Consider the following 26042-nt stretch of genomic DNA (forward strand, 5'->3'; position numbering starts at 1 on the left):
GCCACATCATAATGAGACGTTAGCATGTCAAATCAACTGCCACACAATTGACATGTGGTATCCTCGGGTCCACATCCACTCACCACATCATTACTCTATAGTTATCAAGGTTTCTTGTTGGTGACTAGTGTCCTACTTACTAATGTCTACTACCCAATATTGTGACAATTTGATAGGTCGATGTACGAACAACTAATACATTGCATTAGTGTTGGTTGACCTTGAGGTGTCCTTAACACAGTTAGCCCGACATTTGACCTCTTGATGGACTATAGTCCCCAACCATCAAGTGAGAGTCCTTGAACCCTCTATCTCCATGAGCTAATGGATAATGTAGGATAATATGTTAATATCGGGGACATCTAACCTAGACTAGGTTAGTTGGGGCTTTTTGCACAATTAGGTGATGAGAGCACTATTTGCCATCATTATAAACCATGGGTATATAAATGTTGTATAGGTTTAATGTGAGGATTTTCCCAACAAGGATGACTTTTGTTAGGGCCTTGGACATCATCTAAGAAGAAACACTATTATCATCCTAGGGTCTACGAATAGTTTTTAAGATTTAGCAATAATATAAACCATGCACATTGTACAAAACCACTTCCCAATGCCTCTAAGATGAATAGTTTATAGTTTAGCAATAATATAAACCATGCACATTGTACAAAACCACTTCCCAATGCCTCTAAGATGAATAGTTTATAGGATGCAAATGTGTGTTTATAAATTTTTTAGGATGCAAAGGTTAGTTAATATTATATGGTTTTATATTAATAAAATAATTGCGTTTTAATTATATAAAAACTGTTGGCAATATAAACATTTTAAAAAATTATTATGAAGAAGAATTTTCAAACATTTTTGTGAGAAAATCTTAAAATTTTATGGGAAAAAATTTAAATTTTTGTGGGAAAATTCAATTAATAGAACTGCTGGCAAATGACCTTTTAAAAAATATTATGAAGAAGACTTAAATTTAAAATTTTGTGGGAAAATTTAAAATTTCGCTTATCTCCTTGGTTGGGCTTGGCTCGAATCGGCTGTTCTTATCTCCTTGGCTCGAAGTCCCATCGCCTGAACATTCTCTTCCAACGATTGATTAAGGTGTCACCGTCAGGGTTCACGCCTAGGAGGAAAGCTTATTTTCTGAACCAGCTGGCTTATATTAGTATATGATATTTGGCAAGTTGGGCTCTAAATATTTGGTATTCAACGATTTGGGAAACTTTTGAGCAGACAGATCAGCGTGCTTTGAGGAGTAATAGCCAAGACAGGTTTACCAGCTCTGCATTTACTATTATTTTTTCTGTGAGGCCGATCTTCCATAGTTTTTGCCTAAAACAGGTATGTGTTTTAGCTTTCTGTTTGTTTTCTTAAAAAATAGCTCTTTGAAGATAGGGTGTAGAAACTGCAGGCAAAATTTTTATGTATGTTTTAGCTTCTCGATCCTCTCCAGTGCCATTCCTGCCTCCTCTGTAGCCCCCTCTATATCCACCTGACGCACCTCCTTAGTTGTTCCTGGGGTCACCTCCTCAACTCGAAAATAATTTCTTTTGAATCATTTTTAGATTGTATGGAGGGCGCAATAGTTGTTCCTGGGGTTTTCGATTTTATGGAGGGCACAAAAGTTGTTCCTGGGGTCACCTCTTCAACTCGAAAATAATTTCTTTTGAATCATTTTTCCATTGCATGGAGGGCACAACAATTTTCATTAGTATTAGTATTTGGAGGGCATTTCTCTGCCGAGGCGTACCATCCCACTTTCTTTGGTAATCAAAGAGTTTTCCCTGATCAGTTCTTGCCTGCAATCATCTTTGACATTGCTCCCATGCCCATCATAACTAAAAATGGGCGGATTAATTCAAAGGCACCTCCACTTCCCCTGAATTGCTTTTTCTGTTTGCACATCAAATCGAAGGTTTGAGGAGATGATTCATCAAGAGGGAGCACATTGACGGCTAGTGCCGATTTGGGTGGAGATTAAGGAGGGGACCCTCCACTCTGAGTATTTTGTAAAGTTATGATTATGCTTAGGGTATTTCTTATGAATCATTAGGGGAGATGGATCCTTTGGGTTAAAAACCTTGAAAAATTAGATCTCTTTTGTGGAGAGTAGAGTGAAGGTTAGCCATTTCGTCTGCGGACGGGGAAGATTTGCGATCGTACACATAGACATTTGAATTGCAGAGACGGAAGTAGAAGAGACAGGGACCATAGCAGAGCGAGAAAGTAGAAAAGGCGCACAACAAGAGATATCATAGCAAAACTAGGAAAGTAGAAGAGACAGGGACCATAGCAGCTTCCTCCCACTCCAGCGAGAATCATTACATCCCATCGTATACCCTACCGGATTCCCAGTCGTTGCAGATTTCATCATAACCTGTCATCTCAGGGATAAAATTATACTAAAACACCCGCGACTATTGACCTTCCAAAAAATCATATTTTTTTTTTCTTGGCACTTCTGCACTTGCTAAGAAAGCGATGAAGGAAAAAATACTAGTTGTGGCTGAGCAGTATACGTATATCTACACCGCAACCCAAAACTGGGTGAATCTAGCCGATCTTGCATTTCAAGACCTTGATAGGGGTATACCGATTTTATCAATAGGATGCATATGTTTGTATAGTTTTTTAGTGTCTTAATTAATCATATGACGAAAACCATAGTACAAGAATATGGTTTCAATGCTTCCCAACTGTTAAGTTCTTGAGGCTTGGTTGTGACTTGGAGAACTAGGAATATTTTGAGAAGAGTATATATATTCTTCTCAATCCATGTCCTTGCCTTGCAAGACCTTGAGAGGGGTATATAGATTCTTCTCAATGGAAAACAATTGCCGTTTGTGTGGTTGTTTATGATCTTGCCATTTATTCACGTATTTTTGTAATATGTGAAAAGTTGCAACCTCATTAAATGACACTTACACAGTTAGAATACACCAGTGCTACCTCTAGAGAGATAAAATCAACTGCGTTCATCTGATTCCTCAGTGCTCAAGATACTGGCCCATTGTATACACATAATTGAAGGGAATATCCTTCGCTTTGACAAGTGAAATAGCCAGTAAACTCAAGGCAGCAATATCAAGATGAGTCCATATGTGCCACATTATTAGATTGACTTGGTAAACTGATATCCTGTTGCCTGTTCAGATTGTTGGGGCTACCTTTAGATTCTTTCTTTTTGATTGTACAAACTTTAAACACATACCCAACCCATTTCCTTGTAAGCATTACTAAGCATAGGATGATAATATGGGGCATTTTCTTGGATCAGATTCCAGCTTAGTTATTTCCTCTGCTTTTGGGCATATGTAAAGTTAAGTGCATTTTAATGGAATTTGATTGCTTGTTTTTGTGTTAAGATATCTGCAAATTTCCTTCCTGACACTTTCACATCAATGTAAGAGAAGTCCTTATAATCAAATGGGTATTTATCCCAGGAGTTTATTCTTGCGCATTCTCACACTTTCAAGGCATGCATATGTGCCATAAATCATAGACAAGTACCCAGACTAGAAGAAAACTCAAAGTTAGAACCTCTTTTGACAGCGTATAGGTCCTCCTCATAAGACAGTTGTAGAGACTTCTCCCTTCAACGCAGTTGGGCTTCAATACTATGGCTAAGATGTGTTAGGTTTCCCTACTTGAACAACACCTAAAACACATCCTTTAGGACTGTGTATTGAGTCTCTTTCTTATTGTGGATTAGGGGTTCATTTAGGCTCTCTTTGACCGCGTCTTAGCTGTGAATAGAAGACTGTGGCTATGACTCTTTTGGAGCTTCCTTTGACAGCGTACGGAAGCCTCCTTGCTGTGATGAAGAGCCTTCTTTTGGGACATCGAAGGAGCCTCTCTTCACTTTGATTTAATCCCTTTAGGACAGCATATAAGGCTTGTGGCTAGGGCACATTGTACAGCAACTAGGGCTCCTCCAAGGCTGCGGCTATGACTCTTCCTTTAAGACTGTGTTTAGGGCAGCATTAGCCCTCCCTTGATAGCAGATTAGTGCACAACTGAACAAGAACTTCAACTCCTAGTTTGGACTGCGGTTAGGGCATCATATCTCTATTAGGACAACATATAGAATACTTCTTGACTGTGGCCAGACTATCTCATTTCCTCTTGCGTCTAGGGCTTCATCATCTAGATCTCTCTAGCCAGCAAAACCCAAAACAAGTGGAGAGAGATCAAGAGTTAAGTGTGTGTACAAAGTGACTTGAAAACCTCTTCTATTTATAATAAAACGTTGAGGCTAAGATAAAGATCCAGTAAATGAGCAAGAAGTAGGAAATGATAGATCATGATGTGGAACACCTTTCCATGAGGTTATATGTCATGATTGAACCCTAAACGTCTCTCTAATAAAAGAGAAAGAGAAAATAATGCCACAAGTGTAAAATAACACTAACAAATTGCAAAAAATAAACCTTGTGCATGGTTGTTGACTTGGCTAGGGAGAGTTGCTCCTGCTATTATATTTGATTATTATCGCCCATGATGCTAACCTATGTAAGCCTCTCATGCATCTTTTGCAAAAATTAGATTTCTAGTTTGTTATATTGGGTTATCACACCATAATTGTCTTGGACCTAATACATCATCATCACTCCAATGATTTTGAATGTTTTAAAAAAAATTCCCTTCTAATACATGCCCCATGTTAACTTTCTCAAAACTATCTTTGAGTTTTCCTCAAACCTATAATTTTGTTAGAAAATCTCTACATGATTGTTTCCATAATTTTTCATATACAATAATCTTTACCAATAATATTATGATTTTTATTATACTTGTGATAATTGCAAGCTATAATATTTTATGATAATACCACATTTACAACCTATATAGTATGGGTGGTTATTGAAAATCATGTTGGAGACTCTGATGACCCTATTGATTTTCACCATTTTTAGATTTTGGCTTTTTATGCAATTTTCACAAGCTTCCAATCATTTGTTAAAATTATAATACATAAATAAAAAAACATAAATTTTATTTTCAATAAACTAAGATAGCCTAAATGAAGCCACAAGTATGAATTTACAGCTTTTGTCGAAGCTCACCTTTTTCATACAGCTGAGTTTTGTGTACCTCAACATCACACTCAATGCTAAGTACATATTATGGTAAAAGTTCATCTATTTTAAGACTTCTGCTTAAGAACTTGGAATTATACTTCCAACTCCTTTCTTTCAATAATAAAATTTCTTTTTCATAAAATTTTAAACAGATAGACAATGCCTTCATCCTTATGAACGAAATTTACAATGCAAAGGGATGCAATTAACGACCAGTTGACTAGAGAATGCAATCCTAGCTCTCAACATGGAAGAAATATATAAAGTTGGTGTTATGATGCTACTTGTGTTCATGCCATCCCCAGTAACTGCTGCAAATTTATCACCCCCTAGGCAAATGTTCTTTTTGGCTTGATTTTGTTTTGAATGGACACACACTGGAGGAAGCTGATCAATTCCCATCATCCATTAAGAGCAAGGAGTTTAAAGCGGGGACTTGGAGGCTTTACTGTAATTATGAAAGGCAGTTAAATTCTGATATAATTGGAACACTGTCCAACTGGGTCATTGAGAATTCAAATAATGTATGCTTGCGGAATGGTATTTCATGCAGACAACACATTAGAAGAGTGGTTGCCAATGCCATAATCTTCTTCAATTATAGGGTTGGAAGATACCCTTTTCTCCATCTCTTGATAACCTCTCGTTATTTGCATTTTGAATCTTTCATATAACATTTGACAGAAAGAATTTCATCATAGTTTGGACAACTTAAAGCACTACTGGAATGTTAGTGACCTCACCTTTATTTTGCGATACGGCTCTATTCCAAAGGAATTGTCTAATTGCACACACTTTCAATGGATCCAAATTCCATATAACAACTTGTTGAATGGGACCATACCAACAGAATCTGACCGTTAGAGGGACTGCAGCACTGCATGCCTCTAGCTGGTAATATCTTTATGCATTTTTTCTTTGAAACGAAATCACAATCGAAGATTTGAATGTGTACCTGTTCGGATTTATCTTCTCAGGGATGATTAGTCCAGAGAAATTGCTGAGGAAGAGGAACATGTATTTACCCTCCCAATTTGTTTGCATACAAATTCAATAATGGCAGGCTTTTAAGGCTTCCCATGCTAGTGTTAAACAATTATACTTTGTTCTTTCCACCGAATTTTCCAAATATTGATTACAAATTCCCAGAACTTGTTATGGTGAATTTATTGTTGTATAAAACCAACACCATAAAAAACAAGCTTCAAACTTCCCTTCAAATCAACACCTGCAAGATTATTATAATAAAAAACAACTTAATTAGATCTGTAATCCAGGAATATAAAAACTGTGAGACCAGTGAAGAAAAACGAAAACCCAGTGCACAACTTAAAATTCTAAGATCGTTGAATAGGTACAACGTGCCAGGAAATTCACCTGTCAGTGCATTTTCCCGTGTACCCATCTGCTTGATACAGTTAGCTCAAGACTCTCGTATAGTGGCCAAGAAGTGATTACAATGATGAAGACTGCTATAGACGCTGGAAAGGCTGTGACTAGATTTCACTGAGCTGCAAGCTGGATACAGTTGGTCGAGGAACAATGAGCAGAGAAAACTGCATTAGATGCTGAAAAGACTGAGTCCAGATTTCCATTGAGTATCAATAGTAGCTTCCATGCAGATGGCCAAAATTCCGAAAATATTGGCAAAGATGTGATTAAAATGAGCACAGAGAATTGCCACAGATGTTGGAAAAATTGTATTCCGCTTAGATCTGGGACATTTTTTCTCAGATCTGGGACACCTTGGTTCTTTGTAACTGTATCTATTTAACTACCATGTAATGAAATATTATGTAAACCATGAAATTTAAAGTTCAAATTCGCATGAATCAGACCCACCAAAAAAATATACCTCACAACAAGTTACTTGCTTATATATAAGCTTCAACTTTCAACTTGCATGCAGATTGGGGAATCACTATTCTCCATTCCGCTTGTTTCCAGGAATGAGTCCCTCCTTGCTGTTTTCTGCTGGATCTAATCTTGCTCATAGATTTGTCAAGGTTAACTCATGATGGGTTCATAAATATTGCTGGTGAGGCTACTTCTACATAGGTTTAGGAAGGCCAACTGACTCAAAGTGGCAATGACTTTACGCCATTTTGTGCTTGAAGCTACATGCCCATATAACATCAGATCTGTTATTTACATAGGTGCCAATGTAATTGTGGTGTCTAGTTGAATGAATCCACAAACACTATCCCAAAATTACAGATCTGTGGTTAAAGATGAGATCGATCTAGTTGGATTCAAGCCAAAAAGATGACAGAGAATCAAGATGGGTTCAGCAAGTCAAAGGAGCTGGAATACTTCCTTTAAGGCCATTCGAAGTATGGACCCTCTCAAACTTCCAAGTTTTGCCCCTGAAAGGTGAGTAGAATTAGAGAGTTCCTTTGAAATAAAACCCCACTGCGAACTAAAACTAAGGTCATGTATTCCCAGGAGCGCTTTAAGCTACACAAACTATGATGGAATTCTTTCAATGACAATTTTTTTTATAAGATTCAGAGTGCACAATAACTAGAGATTGTGAAGCGATGAGGAAATGATACCTTCCAATCCTAATTTAGAGAATATTGTGGCAACCAATTCTCTGGTGTGTTGCATACACCAAATACCATTCCAAGGACATGCATTCTCTGAGTTTTCAGAGGTAAATTTGGACATCAATCAAGTTGAATCAGAAGGACAAAAGAGCCCCCGTGTCTCTGATTTCTCACCCCACCCGCGTTTATCATTCATATGAACGGACTTGCTTTCTCCAGCATGCGTTCATTCAAAACAAAAGGAAGTTACAAGAAAACTTCCACCCAGAAGATCATATATAAAATATTCTTAATGATCTGAATATGGCTTCTCAGAGCGATTAATAGTTGCAGCAGTTACAGTGGCTGGAGCCATGGTGGATGCCCGGAAACTTCCTGAAACATTTCATTCTTTATTTCTTGTGTCCATAAATAGATACAGGTCTGATTAGAAATTTCTAGTGGGTGGAAATATCAAAACAGAACTGATAAGACCGATTTACTATAGAGGGCTGAACTGGATGGCCAGTAGACTGAACGGTGTCCATAAATAGCTACAGGTCTGATTAGACCTTTGTAGTGGGTGGAAATATGAATCCAGATATGATAAGACTGATTTACTGTAGAGCGCTGAACTGGATGGCCACTGAACACATAAAGTCTGGTCAGGTCAAGTCTGGATGCACCAAAGAGAATTGAACTCAAACCTCGAAATACTTTATGTAGTTCAACCAACTGAATTATCCATAGCACTAGGTGGTGCCTTTATTTTGCTAAATAGTTCTAGTGCACTACGTTTGCATGTTGTATATGTACTTGTATGTTTCTTTGGTAGAGATTTCTCCACCATGAGAAAGACCGCCCCAAGAATGCCTATCTGCCCTCTTAGACAGAGCAATATCTGCATGATAGAGATGAGATCTGTAATTTTCCCATTTGACATTGAGCTCCATCAGAAGAGCCAAATTTTCAGCATGTGGCCAACTGGAAGAGGAGGAAATGACAGATTGTTGGCAGCCAATATCAGCAAGAGTGAACAGCTCATGCCCGTGAAGAAACTGGATGATTGGGGGAGGAAGAATGTGATTCCCAGCCAATTCAATGATTGCATCAAGGTCAATGCGAATTATGTCGCCACATCTAACCATCCATATTATATATCCCTGTATCCAAGGCTTAGATTTCGTCAAGATATTCCAAATGAAAGACACAATATTCTTAACCGGAGCCCCAACTAGGATCCAGTTTTCCAGGGTAGCATGATTGAGATATTTTTTAATAATGATTTTTTGCTAAATACCAAGGCACTTGAAGGCCATCCATAGATTTTTGATGAGAAGTACCAGATTGAAAGTGTGAGTGTGTTTGATGCCCCAACCTCCAACAATGGGCTTGCAAATTGAGTCTAGTTTAGATAGGTGAAGCGTATTTTTGTAACCGGACCCAACCCATAAGGAATCTGCCATGGTGGAGTTGATTTTGTGAATAATTGACATTGGAAAATGAAACAAATGCATCCAGTAGACAATGATACCTTGTAGGACTACCTTTATCATGACCATCCTACTGTCTAAAGAGAGCCATCTGTTTTCCCATAACCACAGTTTATTTTCAAAATTTTGAATGAGCCAATGCAAAAACCTCTTCTCATAGTTACTGGGCTTCAGCAAAAGGCCTGACTCTAATCCCAAATAGTTCTACAATTTTTTTAGTCTCCCCATCCTCCACAGAGTGGAGAAATGACAGATTGTTGGCAGCCAAAATCAGCAAGAGTGAACAACTCATGCCTGTGAAGAAACTGGATGATTGGGGGAGCAAGAGTGAACAGCTCATGCTCTAGGGTGCACTTGTTGTGCTTTCCCCTTTTTACATCTTTTTTTTCCCGACAGTTGCCTTTGGCACCTATTCTAAATGACAACAGACAAGTGATGCTATTCTAAATGACAATAGACAAGTGATGTTTTTCATTGACAATGATCTGCCTGATTGTTGTGCACTATTCAATTTTGCAATTATCTTTAATGCCCGCACCTGTAAACTTTACTGAGATGACAACTAAATTGATTATATAGTTGTTTGTCTTAGTGCCTGTATTTCTGAACTTTACTCTACTGGTAACTGTTGTAATGCTAGAGCTGTTGCCTTCTTGCCCGTGCTTTTCAGCTTTGTTTGGACTATAACATTACTACATTAATAGCTAGTTTGTAAATTGAGTCCGTCTTAAAGGAATTCATAATAGATCAAATCATGGTGCTGGTGCTAAAAATGCTTTGTTTGAGCATTTCTCTAATTTGTCTGCACAAGATGAGTGAAATGCTGACTGGAGAGCACTTATGGATATTAGCCTTGGTCTAAGACTGCAAATTCTGCTTTGATTTTTCATTCACACTCTATCTAGTACTAGAGGCATGGTTGGTTGGGGTCAAGTATTGAGCTTTGACCCCACACCAACACAAGAGGATATATTTTTATACTTGATGCCCTTCTTTTTCCTAGTCAATCCAATTCTGGGGTGATCCAGATTAATACAAGTCTTTTTTCCCTGAAAGAAGGCCCTTGTGACTGTTAGTAGCTGAAGACCCAACGATTCATCATTATTAAGGTTTTCCACATATGTATCTATTGAGATAGGGGAAGTATCCATTTCTGTATTTTTATATGAAGGAGGAGATGAAGCCAAAGACCTCAGGTCTGGATATAGATTGGAATATTTGTCTTTGGAAATGTGTCAGTGTTGACTTGCCATATGAATGATAATATAATCTACATTATTTTCCATTATGCTATGTCTATGTGGCACCGATTGGGAGTCCATTCAAAGGATTATCTTTCCAAGAGCCATTTGGCTAGTGTCCTTTATTCTGCAATTATGGATGGGAGTTTACTGGGCTTCAGCAAAAGGCCTGACTTTAATTCCAAATAATTCTACAATTTTTTTAGTCTCCCCATCTTCCACACAGTGGAGAAATGACAGATTGTTGGCGGCCAATATCAGCAAGAGTGAACAGCTCATGCCTGTGAAGAAACTGGATGATTGGGGGAGCAAGAGTGAACAGCTCATTGCCTTTTATCCTTAGTTAAACATTCCCATATTAGTTGTGAAGCTAGTAAAGCATTTAGAAGTCCATAAAAGATTTACAATAGTGACTGTGTAAAAATGAAATTTGTACTCTACTATCTGCTCCCATTGACCTAACCCTTGGTTGTTTGTGGGCATTCATAAAATTATATTATTTTCTGATTGGAAGTAGGCAAAGATAGATGCCACGGGAACTCTGAGCTGCATATAGACAGACTTGTGTCCACTGAAGATCTTAAGCCTTAATCAGGAGGGGAGATATAGGTTGGGTTGAATGTAGTAGCTTTGGCTTGGAAGAGAAATCTAGAGGTAAATTAATAGTTTTTATTCAAAACAGAGTATGCAAGGTTATGTTTCTTGCTGATTGAAAAAGCCAGGGGACATAGGCTCTATATTTTGCAAAGCAATAGCACAGCCTGTGTATTGGCCAATATTCATTGTTTCCACTTTAGCAGATAATATTTTGGGTGTTATATGGATGCAACAAACATAAAAAAATGATGGACATTGAAGTGGGCCTCTAGTCCCATGTGTCATGGTCACTTGTGACCATGTCTGTAGCATAGTCAAGAACATATAAAGATATGTAGTGCCTAGTTACTAATGCAATGAGGTGGTACCATTATCCAAAATTGACCAAAAACACCCTGTAACCATATGAACCTATACAACGTTCTAACTTCTAAACAACCTGAACATAGCAAGGAACATTGTTGAAGTGAAATGCATGCATCGACAAAAATGGTCCTAATACCTTAAAATTAGATCTCTGTACCATTAATATTTTTAAGTTTAAGAGTATAGATTCTAGAAGCTAGATATCTCGAAGTTAAAGAGTATAGAAGCTACCATAAATGTTTGCTGGAGTTTTATTTAGCCATAGTTGTTCCTAAAGTAAATCAAACCATGTTGTTGAAGTTGGGGTATTGATTGTTACTCTGGACTGTTGGAGTAATATCTGTAATGTTTGTGCTTCTGGGAAATACTCTTGATGCTGAGGCTTTTGAGTGTTTACTAAACTTCCTTGTAGTGATCTGAGGATGCACCGGTTTATCTTAGGTACACTCTATACTCAACAATCATATAAAGTGAGCGATTCATTTCCATTTAAATGGATTAGCAGGAAATGGAAAGAGGGATTTTATGTGACATCAATGGCAACTGCTAGAAATCAACGGGGTATGGTTATGTCAAGGAATGCAGGGTTTTCAAATCAGGTGATCTTTTGTTCTGAAAAATTAGATAGCATTATTTTTATTCTTCACAGAAATTCAGGTTGCATTTGCCATGCTATTTGCTTTATAATCTGAATCTCTTTAATAAACCATTATTTCTCATTAACTACTAGTTGCACCTGTTCAGTCTATTGAGCTTGAGCTTGATTAACGCTTCGAACATCTACTTTTCCCAGCACTCATGTAAAGGTTTGATTTATACTACTAAATTTGATTCATCAAAGTCTTTTAGGTTACTATTTCCTCTAGAGAGTGGCCTGGATTGATAGGTCCCAGAGGAGTAATCTTGGGTGGCATTGAAGGCTCTTGATGGTGACAAAGAAGTCCTAATGGAAGGAAATGGACCAGGAATGCATATTTGAGCAGCTTTCCTTTCCAACATTTTGCATTGTCAAATGTTCACCATCGGTAAAACTTTCTGATTTATCACATTTTCCTTTTCAGATTTAACAGCATGTTAAAAAGACATCAAAGAGACACTCACAATGAAAGAAGATGTTGTGTACCAAAATTTGATCTCTGATTGACACAGTGGCATTTTTCTTTTCTGATTGATCAATAGGTATACAATAGTGAGTGTGTGAAAATGACCTGGGATAGATTTGGACAAAAATAACCTATTCGAAAAGTGGGAATTCCAACAAATATCATGATGAAGAGGAAACTCAACCTGATTGTACAAGTTCAAATGCAAAAATCTCCAGCAATATATTTGAATTGGTTAGTGAAGATGACACGGTAGGTCATCGACAGATTAATGGATCAAAATGTAAGAAGTCCAAATTCTCTTCTGAGCTGGACCAATCAAAATCTTCTAGTTCTGATGAGGAGTTCAGAAAATTTTGCAGACTGAGGCCTGTACGAAGGAACAATTTTGAATCATTAGGACTGAAGGTCAGAGCATATCCTTGAACATGAGATGGCCTTGCACAATAGTCTTGTTTACTTTAAATTAAAGGTCAATTATTATGCTCCGTAGGCAATTACAAATTCTCTTTGGGCACCTTGTCTCTCCATTGTACAAGCAATTAGACAGCACAAAACATAAGTCTTTTATTGTATCCGCTGTAAAATCAATCATCTAATCTTTTACTTTCAATTCTTTCCCTTGAAAAAAATAAAGATTTGTGTTATTCTTACGTAACTACAAATGCTCAATGCAGTGATACTCTCTTATTGTCTGTAGTTTCATGGGCATTGAACAAAACCATGCTTTTATGAGATATGAATAGAACTTTAGATTCTTGTGATTGGTTTTCTGTTCTATATATGATTCTTTGTTGTTAGAGGGGCACCTCTCTCTCTCTCTACACACATATCTCTATATATTTATATTTATATTTTTTCCCCCAAAAAAAACTCTGGGGACCCCTCACTTCCTTAGAATATCCAGATGGATGATATGTGTGTGTGTAATCCCCCCAAAAAAACTTGGGGATCCTCCCCTCCCCCTTCTTCCCTTGGAATATCCAGATGGAGGACAGCTCAACTGCCAGCCACAATGGTAGTTGGTAACCCACCAGGACCCAATCAGGCTCAAGACTCAACACGTCTTGAACCAGAGACCTCATGGAAAACTCCACCTTCAAACAATCCATTTAAACTAATTGAGGTAACCCATTGGACTTGATTAATATTGAAGTAAATGGTTGTGGCCTTTGATCCATTAATGTGTGCATGGGTCATGGAACCATTTAATACAATTCTTCTAGGTGCATCCACACATTTGATCACTACCTCTAGGTGACCTCATGATTCCAGGAAAAGTCCTAATGGGAATTGAACCCGCCCATTAGTGGAAAATAAATTCCTTGCTGCTCACCATTGGATCTCTCTCTCTATATATATTTCCTCTTTGAGAACCTCTTTCTTGGAATCAGAATCGAGGGTTGAAGTTACTTAGAATTCAATCAGGAATCAAATCCCTTTCTTCGAACCTCTTTTCTTAGAATCAGAATCTAGAATTGAATTTACATAGATTTTAATCGGGAATCAAAGGAAAATTTGGCTAAAAATACAAAACATAAGTCTTTTATTGTATCCACTGTAAAATCAATCATCTAATCTTTTACTTTCAATTCTTTCCCTTGAAAAAAATAAAGGTTTGTGTTATTCTTACGTAACTACAAATGCTCAATGCAGTGATACTCTCTTATTGTCTGTAGTTTCATGGGGATTGAACAGAACCATGCTTTTATGAAATATGAATAGAACTTTAGATTCTTGTGATTGGTTATCTATTCTATATATGATTCTTTGCTGTTAGATAGCATTATTTTTATTCTTCACAAAAGTTCAGGTTGCATTTGCCATGCTATTTGCTTTATAATCTGAATCTCTTTAATAAACCATTATTTCTCATTAACTACTAGTTGCATCTGTTTAGTCTGTTGAGCTTGATTTTCTCTATCCAAGTGAAGGTATTCACAGACGCTGGGACAGTGGCTATCAAATAACTTCTATTGATGCAACTTCTGATCAAGCTGCATTCATCCTGAGCAAGCCGAAAAAGAAATTGTCAAGTGAAGTACAGGAAACGCTTCGAACATCTGCTTTTCCCAATACTCATGTAAAGGTTTGATTTATACTACTAAATTTGATTCATCAAAGTCTTTTAGGTTACTATTTCCTCTAGAGAGTGGTCTGGACTGATAGGACCTTGAGGAGTAATCTTGGGTGGCATTGAAGGCTCTTGATGGTGACAAAGAAGTCCTAATGGAAGGAAATGGACCAGGAATGCATATTTGAGCAACTTTCCTTTCCAACATTTTGCATTGTCAAATGTTCACCATTGGTAAAACTTTCTGATTTATCACATTTTCCTTTTCAGATCTAACAGCATGTTAAAAAGACATCAAAGAGACACTCACAATGAAAGAAGATGTTGTGTAGCAAAATTTGATCTCTGATTGACATAGTAGCATTTTTCTTTTCTGATTGATCAATAGGTATACAATAGTGACTGTGTAAAAATGACTTAGGATAGATTTGGACAAAAATGACCTATACGAAAAGTGGGAATTCCAACAAATATCATGATGAACAGGAAACTCAACCTGATTGTACAAGTTCAAATGCAAAAATCTCCATCTCCAGCAATATATTTGAAGTTTGAATTGGTTAGTGAATATGACACGGTAGGTCATCGACAGATTAATGGATCAAAATGTAAGAAGTCCAAATTCTCTTCTGAGCTAGACCAATCAGAATCTTCTAGTTCTGATGAGGAGTTCAGAAAATTTTGCAGACAGAGGCCTACACGAAGGAACGATTTTGAATCATTAGGACTGAAGGTCAGAGCATATCCCTGAACATGAGACGGCCTTGCACAATAGTCTTGTTTACTTTAAATTAAAGGTCAATTATTATGCTCCGTAGGCAATTACAAATTCTCTTTGGGCACCTTGTCTCTCCATTGTACAAGCAATTAGACAGCCCAAAACATAAGTCTTTTATTGTATCCACTGTAAAATCAATCATCTAATCTTTTACTTTCAATTCTTTCCCTTGAAAAAAATAAAGATTTGTGTTATTCTTACGTAAATACAAATGCTCAATGTAGTGATACTCTCTTATTGTCTGTAGTTTCAGGGGCATTGAACAGAACCATGCTTTTATGAAATATGAAATATGAATAGAACTTTAGATTCCTGTGATTGATTTTCTGTTCTATATATGATTCTTTGTTGTTAGAGGGGCACCTCTCTCTCTCTACACACACATATATCTATATATTTATGTTTATATTTTTTCCCCCAAAAAAACCTCTGGGGACCCCCTCGCTTCCTTAGAATATCCAGATGGATGATGTGTGTGCGTGTAATCGCCGCAAAAAAACTTGGGGATCACCCCCTCCCCATTCTTCCCTTGGAATATCTAGATGGAGGACAACTCAACTGCGAGCCACAATGGCAGCTGGTAACCCACCAGGACCCAATCAGACTCAAGACTCATCAGGACTTGAACGAGAGACCTCATGGCAAACTCCACCTTCAAACAGTCCATTTAAACTAATTGAGGTAACCCATTGGACTTGATTAATATTGAAGTAAATTGTTGTGGCCTTTGATCCATTAATGTGTGCATGGGTCATGAAACCATTTAATACAATTCTTCTAGGTGCAGCCACACATTTGATCACAACCTCTAGGTGGCCTCATGATTCCAGGAAAAGTCCTAATGGGAATTGAACTCGCCCACTAGTGGAAAATAAATTCCTTGCTGCTCACCATTGGATCTCTCTCTCTATATATATATTTCCCCTTTGAGAACCTCTTTCTTGGAATCAGAATCGAGGGTTGAATTTACTTAGAATTCAATCAGGAATCAAATCCCTTTCTTGGAACCTCTTTTCTTAGAATCAGAATCTAGAATTGAATTTACATATATTTTAATTGGGAATCAAAGGAAAATTTGGCTAAAAATAAAAAGAACATAAGTCTTTTATTGTATCCGCTGTAAAATCAATCATCTAATCTTTTACTTTCAATTCTTTCCCTTGAAAAAAATAAAGATTTGTGTTATTCTTATGTAACTACAAATGCTCAATGCAGTGATACTCTCTTATTGTCTGTAGTTTCATGGGCATTGAACAGAACCATGCTTTTATGAAATATGAATAGAACTTTAGATTCTTGTGATTGGTTTTCAGTTATATATATGATTCTTTGCTGTTAGAGGGGCACCTCTCTCTCTCTACACACATATATCTATATATTTATATTTTTTCCCCCAAAAAACCTCGGGGACCCCCTCACTTCCTTAGAATATCTAGATGGATGATGTGTGTGTGTGTAGTCCCCCAAAAAAACTTGGGATCCCCGCTCCCCCCCCCCCCCGCTTCTTCCCTTGGAATATCCAGATGGAGGACAACTCAACTGCCAGCCACAATGGCAGCTGGTAACCCACCAGGACCCAATCAGACTCAAGACTCATCAGGACTTGAACCAGAGACCTCATGGCAAACTCCACCTTCAAACAGTCCATTTAAACTAATTGAGGTAACCCATTGGACTTGATTAATATTGAAGTAAATTTTTGTGGCCTTTGATCCATTAATGTGTGCATGGGTCATGAAACCATTTAATACAATCCTTCTAGGTGCAGCCACACATTTGATCACTACCTCTAGGTGGCCTCATGATTCCAGGAAAAGTCCTAATGGGAATTGAACTCGCCCATTAGTGGAAAATAAATTCCTTGCTGCTCGCCATTGGATCTCTCTCTCTCTCTCTATATATTTCCCCTTTGAGAACCTCTTTCTTGGGATCAGAATCAAGGGTTGAATTTATTTAGAATTCAATCAGGAATCAAATCCCTTTCTTGGAACCGCTTTTCTTAGAATTAGAATCTAGAATTGAATTTACATAGATTTTAATCGGGAATCAAAGGAAAATTTGGCTAAAAAAAAAAAACATAATACACCAATTATAACATGACAAAACTTAATGGTTAAAAGTATGTGTTTCCTTCTAAAAAGTAAATAATAATAATAATAAATAATTATATTAAATTAAAAATACACCAATTATAATATGACAAAAATTATTAAGTTTTCTTAAAACATGCAAATTATTACTACCAGAAGGAAAAGATATTGCAGACAAAGTGCACTCATTGTTCTCCCAACAGTGAGATTTTACTGCTATATATTTTCCTCCTTGCAATTTTACCAATGATCACCAGTCCAAAGAACACTTTCCCAATCTTCTGATTAAACATGCACTGTTCACTTGGTTTCTTGGTTTTTGACCATCCACCCTTGCTTTCAACAATGTCCATTCAGATGTCGCTATTCTTCCCCACTCTATGCCTTACGGCGTTTCCTTTGCAACATCAAGTGCAAATGCTAGTTATATGAGGGAGGAGATGAAGCCGAAGACCTCAGGTCTGGATATAGATTGGAATATTTGTCTTTGGAAATGTGTCAGTTTTGACTTGCCATATGAATGATAATATAATCTACATTATTTTCCATTATGCTATGTCTATGTGGCACCGATTGGGAGTCCATTTGAAGGATTATCTTTCCAAGAGCCATTTGACTAGTGTCCTTTATTCTGCAATTATGGATGGGAGCTTACTGGGCTTCAGCAAAAGGCCTGACTCTAATTCCAAATAATTCTACAATTTTTTTAGTCTCCCCATCCTCCACACAGTGTAGAAATGACAGATTGTTGGCAGCCAATATCAGCAAGAGTGAACAGCTCATGCCTGTGAAGAAACTGGATGATTGGGGGAGCAAGAGTGAACAGCTCATACTCTATTGCTTCGTAGTATTCATTGGAGGTACCCAGATCAATGGATGGATAACAAGATGCTTCAATGGTTTCATAAAATCATGTATTGAGCTTGGACCCCACACCAACACAAGAGGATATAATTTTATACTTGATGCCTTCTTTTTCCTAGTCAATCCAATTCTGGGGTGATCCAGATTAATAAACGTCTTTTTTTCCTGAAAGAAGGCCCTTTTGACTGTTAGCAGCTCAAGACCCAACGATTCATCATATATTTAGGTTTTCCACATCTATATCTATATTGAGATAGGGGAAGTATCCATTTCTGTATTTTTATATAAGGGAGGAGATGAAACCGAAGACCTCAGATCTAGATATGGATTGGAATATTTTCCTTTGGAAATTTGTCAATGTTGACCTACCATATGAATGATAATATAATCTACATTATTCTCCATTATGCTATGTCTATGTGGCACCGATTGGGAGTCCATTCCAAGGATTATCTTTCCAAGAGCCATTTGACTAGTGTCCTTTATTATGCAATTATGGATGGGAGCCTCCTTAAGCACAAACATACGCAGTTCATTTGAGGGCTCCCGATGGGGGTGTTCCATATTATATAAAGTAGGAACCTGATTGAAACCAGGAGCCATTCCATTCCTTTTGATACGATCCCCACAAAATCTGAGTGAACGTTCCGATATTAGATGTCTGGTATTATGGCACCCCAAACACCTAATTGGGATTACCAGTAATCCACTTGTTTTGTGGTTGAGTGAGGATCGTAGAAGATGTCAAGAGTTTCTAGCATACCTCCTTTGTAATCGAATTCAATAAAAAACCAAGCAACCCGTTTGTCCAGTGCTCAAGATACTGGCCCATTGTAACAGATACCTCAACGAGTTAAAACTCAATCCATGGGCCATTGAAGAGTTAGATCCAGCATTTAGTATTGTAATGAGAATATATGAAAGACACCAATCTTATTTATGCATTCATAAGAAACATGTGATAAACACCTTTGGCAACTAGCCTTTAGTTGTTACTAGAGATGCATGAGAATATATGAAATACACCAACCTTATCTTATGCATTCATAAGCAACATCTGACAAACACATTTGGCATCTAGCCTTTAGTTTTTACTAGAGATGCATGAAGCATTATATAAACACAATGCAATCTTTTGGGAAGTCCATTCAAATGTGGAACATTATTATGGAAGCCAAGTCAAGCATTGATTTTAGACCTTGCATGCACATTTCATGGATTGTTGTAGTAGTGATATAAAAATGGACTAGGTCAGTTATATTACATATGTCAAAGATAGTTAACTCGAAGTATGAAATTGCCATTTAAGCTATAAACCTGACTAAATGGTCCAAACCTGAAACTGTGACCCTTCCTTGCAAATTGCATGTGCTACCAATTAATCATAGTTAAATGGTTTTAGATTCAATACGAGAGTAATCTTATGGAGGACCTATTGGGTTTGGAAAGTCACCATAGAACAAAGGCTAGTGGGTTAATCTCCTAAAACAAGGTGTTAACATAGTTTGCCGAGAGGTACATTTTGCATCAGGATAACCCCTAGACTGCTATATTTTTATGAGGAAGCAAAAACATGGAAAATGTTTGGTTAGGTAGGAATACAACTTGTCAATTTGGTCTAGCTTGAGTGATTAAAAGAGAAGGTTGTTAGGCTCTCCACCATTTCATGGATTGATATAGTGATGAGACAAAAGAGGCTCTCTCTTGAGACTTGACTAGGTGATTCATAACAGTTGTGGTGTTGGTGCCTTAACTTCGAGAAAATGCCAAAACTCTATTGATGCACAAAATTTATCACTGAATCTACCTCAGAGTATGCCATAGTCACTGAATATGACATGCATGGTTTTACCAAGGAGACCCTAAACTTTTGAACAATGAAACTTTACACGGGTATCTTGGCAGTAGCTACATTGGTCTTATTAGCATTACAACACTTTTAATATAGGTCTTCACAATAGAGAATCACCATTACACTTTCTTGATTTGTGTTAAAAAGAAACATAACACACAATAGATTTCTATTGGCATGCAATGTTGTTGTTGGTAGTTTTCTTGTATTTGTGTCACATGTAAAGCTAACATGCGTTAAATTTCTTTCACCTTGCAATATTTTTATTGGAAACGTGCTTGTGTTTGGGCTAGAAACTATGCTAGATTTCTTTTTATTTGCAATATTGTTGCTGTCAATTTGGTTGTTTATGATAAAAGGAAATCTAGCAAATGTTAGATTTCCTTCACGTTGGCAATGTTATTGGAAATGTTGTGCTTGTGTTTGGGCTAGAAGTTGTGCTAGATTTCTTTTGCTATGTAATATTGTTGTTTTCAATTTGGTTGTTTATTATAGAAGGAAATCTAACACATGTTAGATTTCCTTCACATTGGTAATGTGATTTTGTTTGTGTTAGAAGGAAATATAGCATGCACTAGATTTCTTCTGGCATGAAATGTTGTTTTTGGTAGTATGCTTGTATTTATGCTACATGTAAAGCTAGCATGCGTTAAATTTATTTTACCTTGCGACGTTGTTATTGGAAATGTGATTGTGTTTTTGATAGAAGTTGTTGGATTTTGTTTTCCCTACAATGTTATTGCTGGCAATGTGCTTTTGTTTGTGCTACAAGTAAATCAAGCGTATGCTAGATATCTTTCACATTGCAATGTTGTTTTTGGCAATGTGATTGTGTTTGTGCTAGAATAAACTCTAGAATGTGTAAGATTTCTTTTACTTTGAAATGTTTTTGTGAGTAATATGCTTCTATTTACATTAGAAGGAAATTTAGCATGTGGTGGATTTCCTTTACCTTAGAATATTCTTATTGACAATGTGCTTGTTTGTCATAGAAGGAGATCTAGCATGTGCTAGATTTATTTGACCACGTAATGTTGTTTCTAGCAATATGCTTATGTTTGTAGTAGAAGGAATGATATTGATTGTTAGCTTTCATTTGAGGAAACAATGTTTCATTACATACAATATTACTACCATACTATTTTAAATTTTGCATCTATATTACTTTTTTGTAAGTTGTGTGTTTTTGTGAAAATATAAAGTCGCACTTTACACAGTTCAACCTTTTAATTACAAGTTACGATTTAATTGTTGTTACAGAATTGATACAAGCTACAATGGAAAATATAATTTTGGCAAAAGGGGACTATGTTGATCTCCTTATTAATGATCAAGTCATTGCGCTAGGAAGGGTCGAATCTGCATAGTTTGGAACTTATTATGTTGGAGAAAGGGTTAATGTTGGTTATGTTACAATTTTGATAATTGATGTAACTCAACCAGATTTGATTGATGAGGATGTTAATGAAGGGGACATACATCCATGGAAGATCATGGATTTGAGACACAACATAGGTAAATCAAAATATTGAAGCATGTGTTATATATTATTGATAGCATAATAAATGTTTTTTTGAGTAAATACTAACCTTATTTACATTCGTTTATAGGTGCAAATGTTTCTTCCACATTTTCTATTGGAAACAAGGTAGATCTTTTGCAACATGGAGTGAAGGTGGGCGAGGGCTCCATATTTAATAAAGAGCTTGGGCATAAAGTGCATGGAAAGATGGTAAAGAAAGGATGCATAATGGTTAAAATCGAGGTGTTAAAACATAATGATCCTCTACCACATCTAACAGGATTTGAGCATACAATTGGGGGTGCATTAGAATCTTATGAAATTTGGCCAGAATCAGATTTGGAGCCTCACTGTTATGATCATGCCACAAATATTCCCCAATATAGGGTTAGATTCATATGTACAAAGGTTTCTCTTACACATGAATGCATGGGAACAAGCATGTGCGTTGCCAAAGGATTGCTAGTTAATGTCCACGAGCATGACATTGTTGAGGGTGAAACACTAGGTGAAATGGATTTTGGTGTTTTTCTAGAAGAGATAGATGGAAATTGTGAGATATGAAGAATTGGGGTTATGTCTATACACTGTTTGGTTAGATGGCCAATAAATAAGTTGGTGGACAACAAAGGTGTGATATTAAGGGTCAAGGAAAAGTTCAAGGAGCCATCCAAGGAAATGGTGATATGGGATGTTATAGAGGACACAAATCCCTTAAACAATTGGGATGGGTACTTTTGTAATGAAAAAGATAGAAACTCAATTGATATGCATGTAACAAAGCCATATAAAAGGATTAAACGAGTTATGGCTACAAAAAAATTGCAAAATGTCGAACAAAAATAGATGAAGAGAAAGAAATTCGAGTTTTGGCAGCAGATGTATGTTGTAGAAAAGATTGTCTTCAACATGTGGATAGGAAGGCCATTGCAGGTGCTAGAAGGGATATGAGACAAATAAATAAAAATGGTATTAGAGAATTTGTCTTGAATTCACTCATGTCAAACACAGTCATGTCAAAGGGCCATGGCCATGGCCTACCACCTATTGCTAGAAATGTAAAGGACATGAGATTTAATGGGAATATTATTTGTAAGAAAGCATGGTATAAGATACGTAAAATTCCTCAAAGCACATTCTATAACTACCAGCATTATTTCCAACATGGACAGATCAAAGTTATTCATGGTAACACCAACACATGCAAAGCAAGAGCTCACACAGTGGCAGCCATAGAAATATTGCACATAATTGTAATGGATAATTCAAAATTTTCACCAAACCAAACACGTCAAGTTGAAGAAGATGGAACATCTGCTCCTTTAAGATTGCTTCCTTCGACTTACACACAAAATTCTTTGTTAAAAGAGATCAATGAGGCTCTTCAAAAGCTCAATTACCCATCAATATCACAGGCAATAATGAGCAAGATCTGGAATACTAAGTTTCGAGATGTGGCATTTTCAAAGAACACCAACTTCAGTAAATGCAGTGAATGTATTGTGTTGAGAGCACAAATGAAGTCAACAACTACAAAAGAGATGGAAGAAAAGGCACGACGTAGGTTGAAGAAACATAACAAGATTGTTATGTGTGGAAGATATTGCTACTATGCCCATAGAATTATGTCAGAGCAGTTTCCAAAGGAGTATTTGAGCATTATCCATGATAAAATGGACAAAACAAAGACTTCAATCCCAAGGCTACATGTCAAATCTAAATCTATTGTAGGAACAAATTTAGGTTTGTCATTGACAGGTATGCTTACACATGGGCATAAGGCAAGAGGTTTTGGTCATTTCTCCTTACCATTTGTCCATATGGGATCACAATTTACTATTACATCCCTTTCAAAGTGCTTAAGGGACCTTGAAGACCCACAAATGGATATGTATGGCGATCTACTTTATGAAAGTGGAATTTCAAGAAACCCACATAGAAATGCATTACTTGACACCTCTATTTACTCAAAATGTCAAGGGTACAAGGATGATTTTATATCTCATGGAATTTCAAAAAGTCAAAATGTTGATTTTAAACCTCTTCCTCCACATTTGTTGTTACATTTGGACAATGCGGCAAGTGATAATAAGAATCGCTATCTTTTCATGTTTCTATCTCTTTTAACTGCACTTGGTGTCTTCATCACTATTGAGGTTGGGTTCTTTCCTATGGGGCACACCCATGAAGACATAGATGGAACCTACGGAAGAATGTCTTCCAACCTAAAAAGTAAAGATATTTATTCTTTACCTGAAATGATGGATACATATCTCACAATTGAAGAAAATCGAGTGTTTCCACCTACACTTATTGACAAGGTCTATGACTTCAAAAGTTTCCTTAATGGATACAACAAGGAGGGAAAAAATGCACTAGTTGGACATCTTAGTGTCCAATACTTCCAATTTCTTGTACTCAATGATGTTCCAGTACTAAGGTACAAAGAATCAATTAGAGATATTGAGTGGTCAGAACCAGTTGAGTTATGGAATATAGATGATGAAGGCCGACCTATAATTCCCATAGGGAAGCCATCTTTCTTAGCTTCCAAACAAAATGATGTCTATTTAAAATAACTAAAGGAAGGGATAACATCATACATAAAAATGTGGAAAGACACTATTGGGAATGAGGATTCACCAATTGTTACAGAGGAATGGAAAAATGAAGTGGTGTATTGGGAAAAGTTCTTGTTACATTAGATGGAATCTATAGTGATCATAGAATAATAGATGGGAGTGATTCATCTTCTGAGGATTTTTGGCTCAGGACAAGGCACATTGTTGATGTTGATCATAATGCACTCCAAGTAATCTCAAGTATTATGGATGGAGATTTTGATAATGTGATAGATGAACCAATATATGTTGGACCCAAATGCAACAAGCCAAAACCAACTTTCAATCCGATGATTGATGTTGAGAAAGGAAAGATGTTGCTAGTTAGATTAGGAAACGAGGATGCAGGAGAGATGATTTGGATGACAAAATCCATCTCAGATATCTTTAGGGATAATGAAAGTGAGAATCTTCATGTAAAGGTTGACTGGTGGAAGCCTATGTCAGGGAAATACAATGGAAAAATTTTAGAGCAATATTGGGTACCAAATCTTGATGACATAGAACTTGGCTCTATTCCAATTAATACCATAGTATAGGCATGGATGCCAAAGAAAGAACATTGCAAGAAGCCCAAGATAAATAAATATGGTGTAGAAGCCATTCTTGATCTACTTGAGCGAATATCTTACGAGTAGGTTTATATGATTCGTGAATGTAATTTTTTTTGAAGGATCTATTAATATACATTCAGACACATTTTATCAAATATTCTCTTCATATTATTTTTGGAGGAGTTTTATATTATTTAATATTTCAATGTAATCATGTGTTATACAAATTACATGACAATGCCATAAAATATTTAAGTTTTCAAAGCTTTATTTGACCAACATGACTTCTCACCATATCAAATATGTGTAATCAAATTCAATAATGCACTTAAAAACATCTTCTATACTTGGTCTATTAAAGAAACAATGGAATACTTAATTAATATTCTATTTAATATAAACCATTTAAACACTTAATGAATAAATGCTAGACACTTGATATAATGTTTGAGGTGAGTTTTCCTTATTATAATTGATATAAATCAAATTCACTATTTTGTTGCCCTCTAATTTATAAAAGAAATATTTTGATCATTGAACAACACAACTAGAATTATAAAATATTTCCTCTTATAGATTTTGAATTGGTGCCAACATTGTACTAGTATATTTAATTTGTACTCAACTTAGGAAAAGTAGTTAGTGTCAATTTAAAATGGTCAATAATAGTAAGAAAAACAATATTAGTATATTGTTAAATAACTTTATAGGTAAGTTTTTTTTTTTGGCAAAATCTATTATTCACGAGTCAAATTTAATACATAAATATAAATGTTAATGATAATAGAAATAATGTAAGGAATCGAAGTTTTAGATGAATGTTAATATGTTCTTTTCAATATAATATGCTTAAACACTATAGGAATAAAAACTAAACATTTGTAACAAATATCTTAGTCAATTTTCTCTCTTTCTTGTTGTATTTGAAAATAATCAAATTGTACAATTTTGTTACTATTCTAATTCATGATTGATTTTGATCATTAAAATGATTAGTAATTGAGACGAGAGGCTCATTTTACATCCCAATATGGGGGGGAAAATAAAAATTATGTTCTAAATAGAAAAGTAAAAAAAATGAATATTTTGTAAAGTAATTAAAAGTATATAAAATGTGTGAATTAGATGTTTAAATCTTATACTTTTCAAAAATATTTCAGCTAGAGATACAGAGAAACTATTTGAAGATTTATGTTAACTAATTTATGTCAATATCAATTTCATATATATCTATATATAAGAAAAAAGTTTTTTATGGTTAAAATTTTT

At 36.1% G+C, this 26042-nt stretch overlaps 1 protein-coding gene and 1 long non-coding RNA gene across 10 annotated transcripts; one reads left to right on the top strand and one right to left on the bottom strand.

Annotated features, from left to right (window-relative positions):
* Nucleotides 1–1051: 1051 nt before the first annotated feature.
* Nucleotides 1052–23431, top strand: LOC149191648 (uncharacterized). Of its 9 annotated transcripts, XR_016254288.1 has the most exons (6): nt 1057–1350; nt 11757–11914; nt 12165–12340; nt 12495–12826; nt 14353–14726; nt 14881–15495. XR_016254288.1 is itself a non-coding variant. In XM_089404383.1 (3 exons), the coding sequence occupies exons 2-3, from the start codon at nt 21570–21572 to the stop codon at nt 22160–22162; spliced, it is 498 nt and encodes a 165-aa protein (XP_089260509.1). In that variant the 5' UTR covers nt 1052–1350; nt 21337–21569; the 3' UTR covers nt 22163–23431. The 9 variants fall into 9 exon arrangements, 1 of the variants encoding a protein (XP_089260509.1); XR_016254289.1 differs by lacking the exon at nt 14881–15495 and having other exon boundaries at nt 12157–12340; nt 14353–14768; XR_016254290.1 differs by lacking the exon at nt 14881–15495 and having other exon boundaries at nt 1059–1350; nt 11728–11914; nt 14353–14768.
* On the bottom strand, nt 6174–11718 carry LOC149191649 (uncharacterized). Its single transcript, XR_016254295.1, has 2 exons — nt 6468–11718; nt 6174–6318 (listed from the first exon to the last, which is right to left on the bottom strand). It is a non-coding gene; the product is annotated as an uncharacterized LOC149191649 (long non-coding RNA).
* Nucleotides 23432–26042: the final 2611 nt, after the last annotated feature.

The sequence above is a fragment of the Pinus tabuliformis genome, chromosome 2_2, assembly GCF_031772625.1.
Source record: "Pinus tabuliformis cultivar Carrire ecotype Pingquan chromosome 2_2, CPIR1, whole genome shotgun sequence".
NCBI classification, from domain to species: Eukaryota; Viridiplantae; Streptophyta; class Pinopsida; order Pinales; family Pinaceae; genus Pinus; species Pinus tabuliformis.

Excerpts from the sequence above, each read along its gene's own strand:
- LOC149191648 (XM_089404383.1), top strand. The coding sequence starts at position 21,570 with ATGGATTTGAGACACAACATAG. Across the intron at positions 21,592-21,686 it reads GGATTTGAGACACAACATAG|GTGCAAATGTTTCTTCCACA; the intron begins GTAAATCAAAAT and ends ATTCGTTTATAG.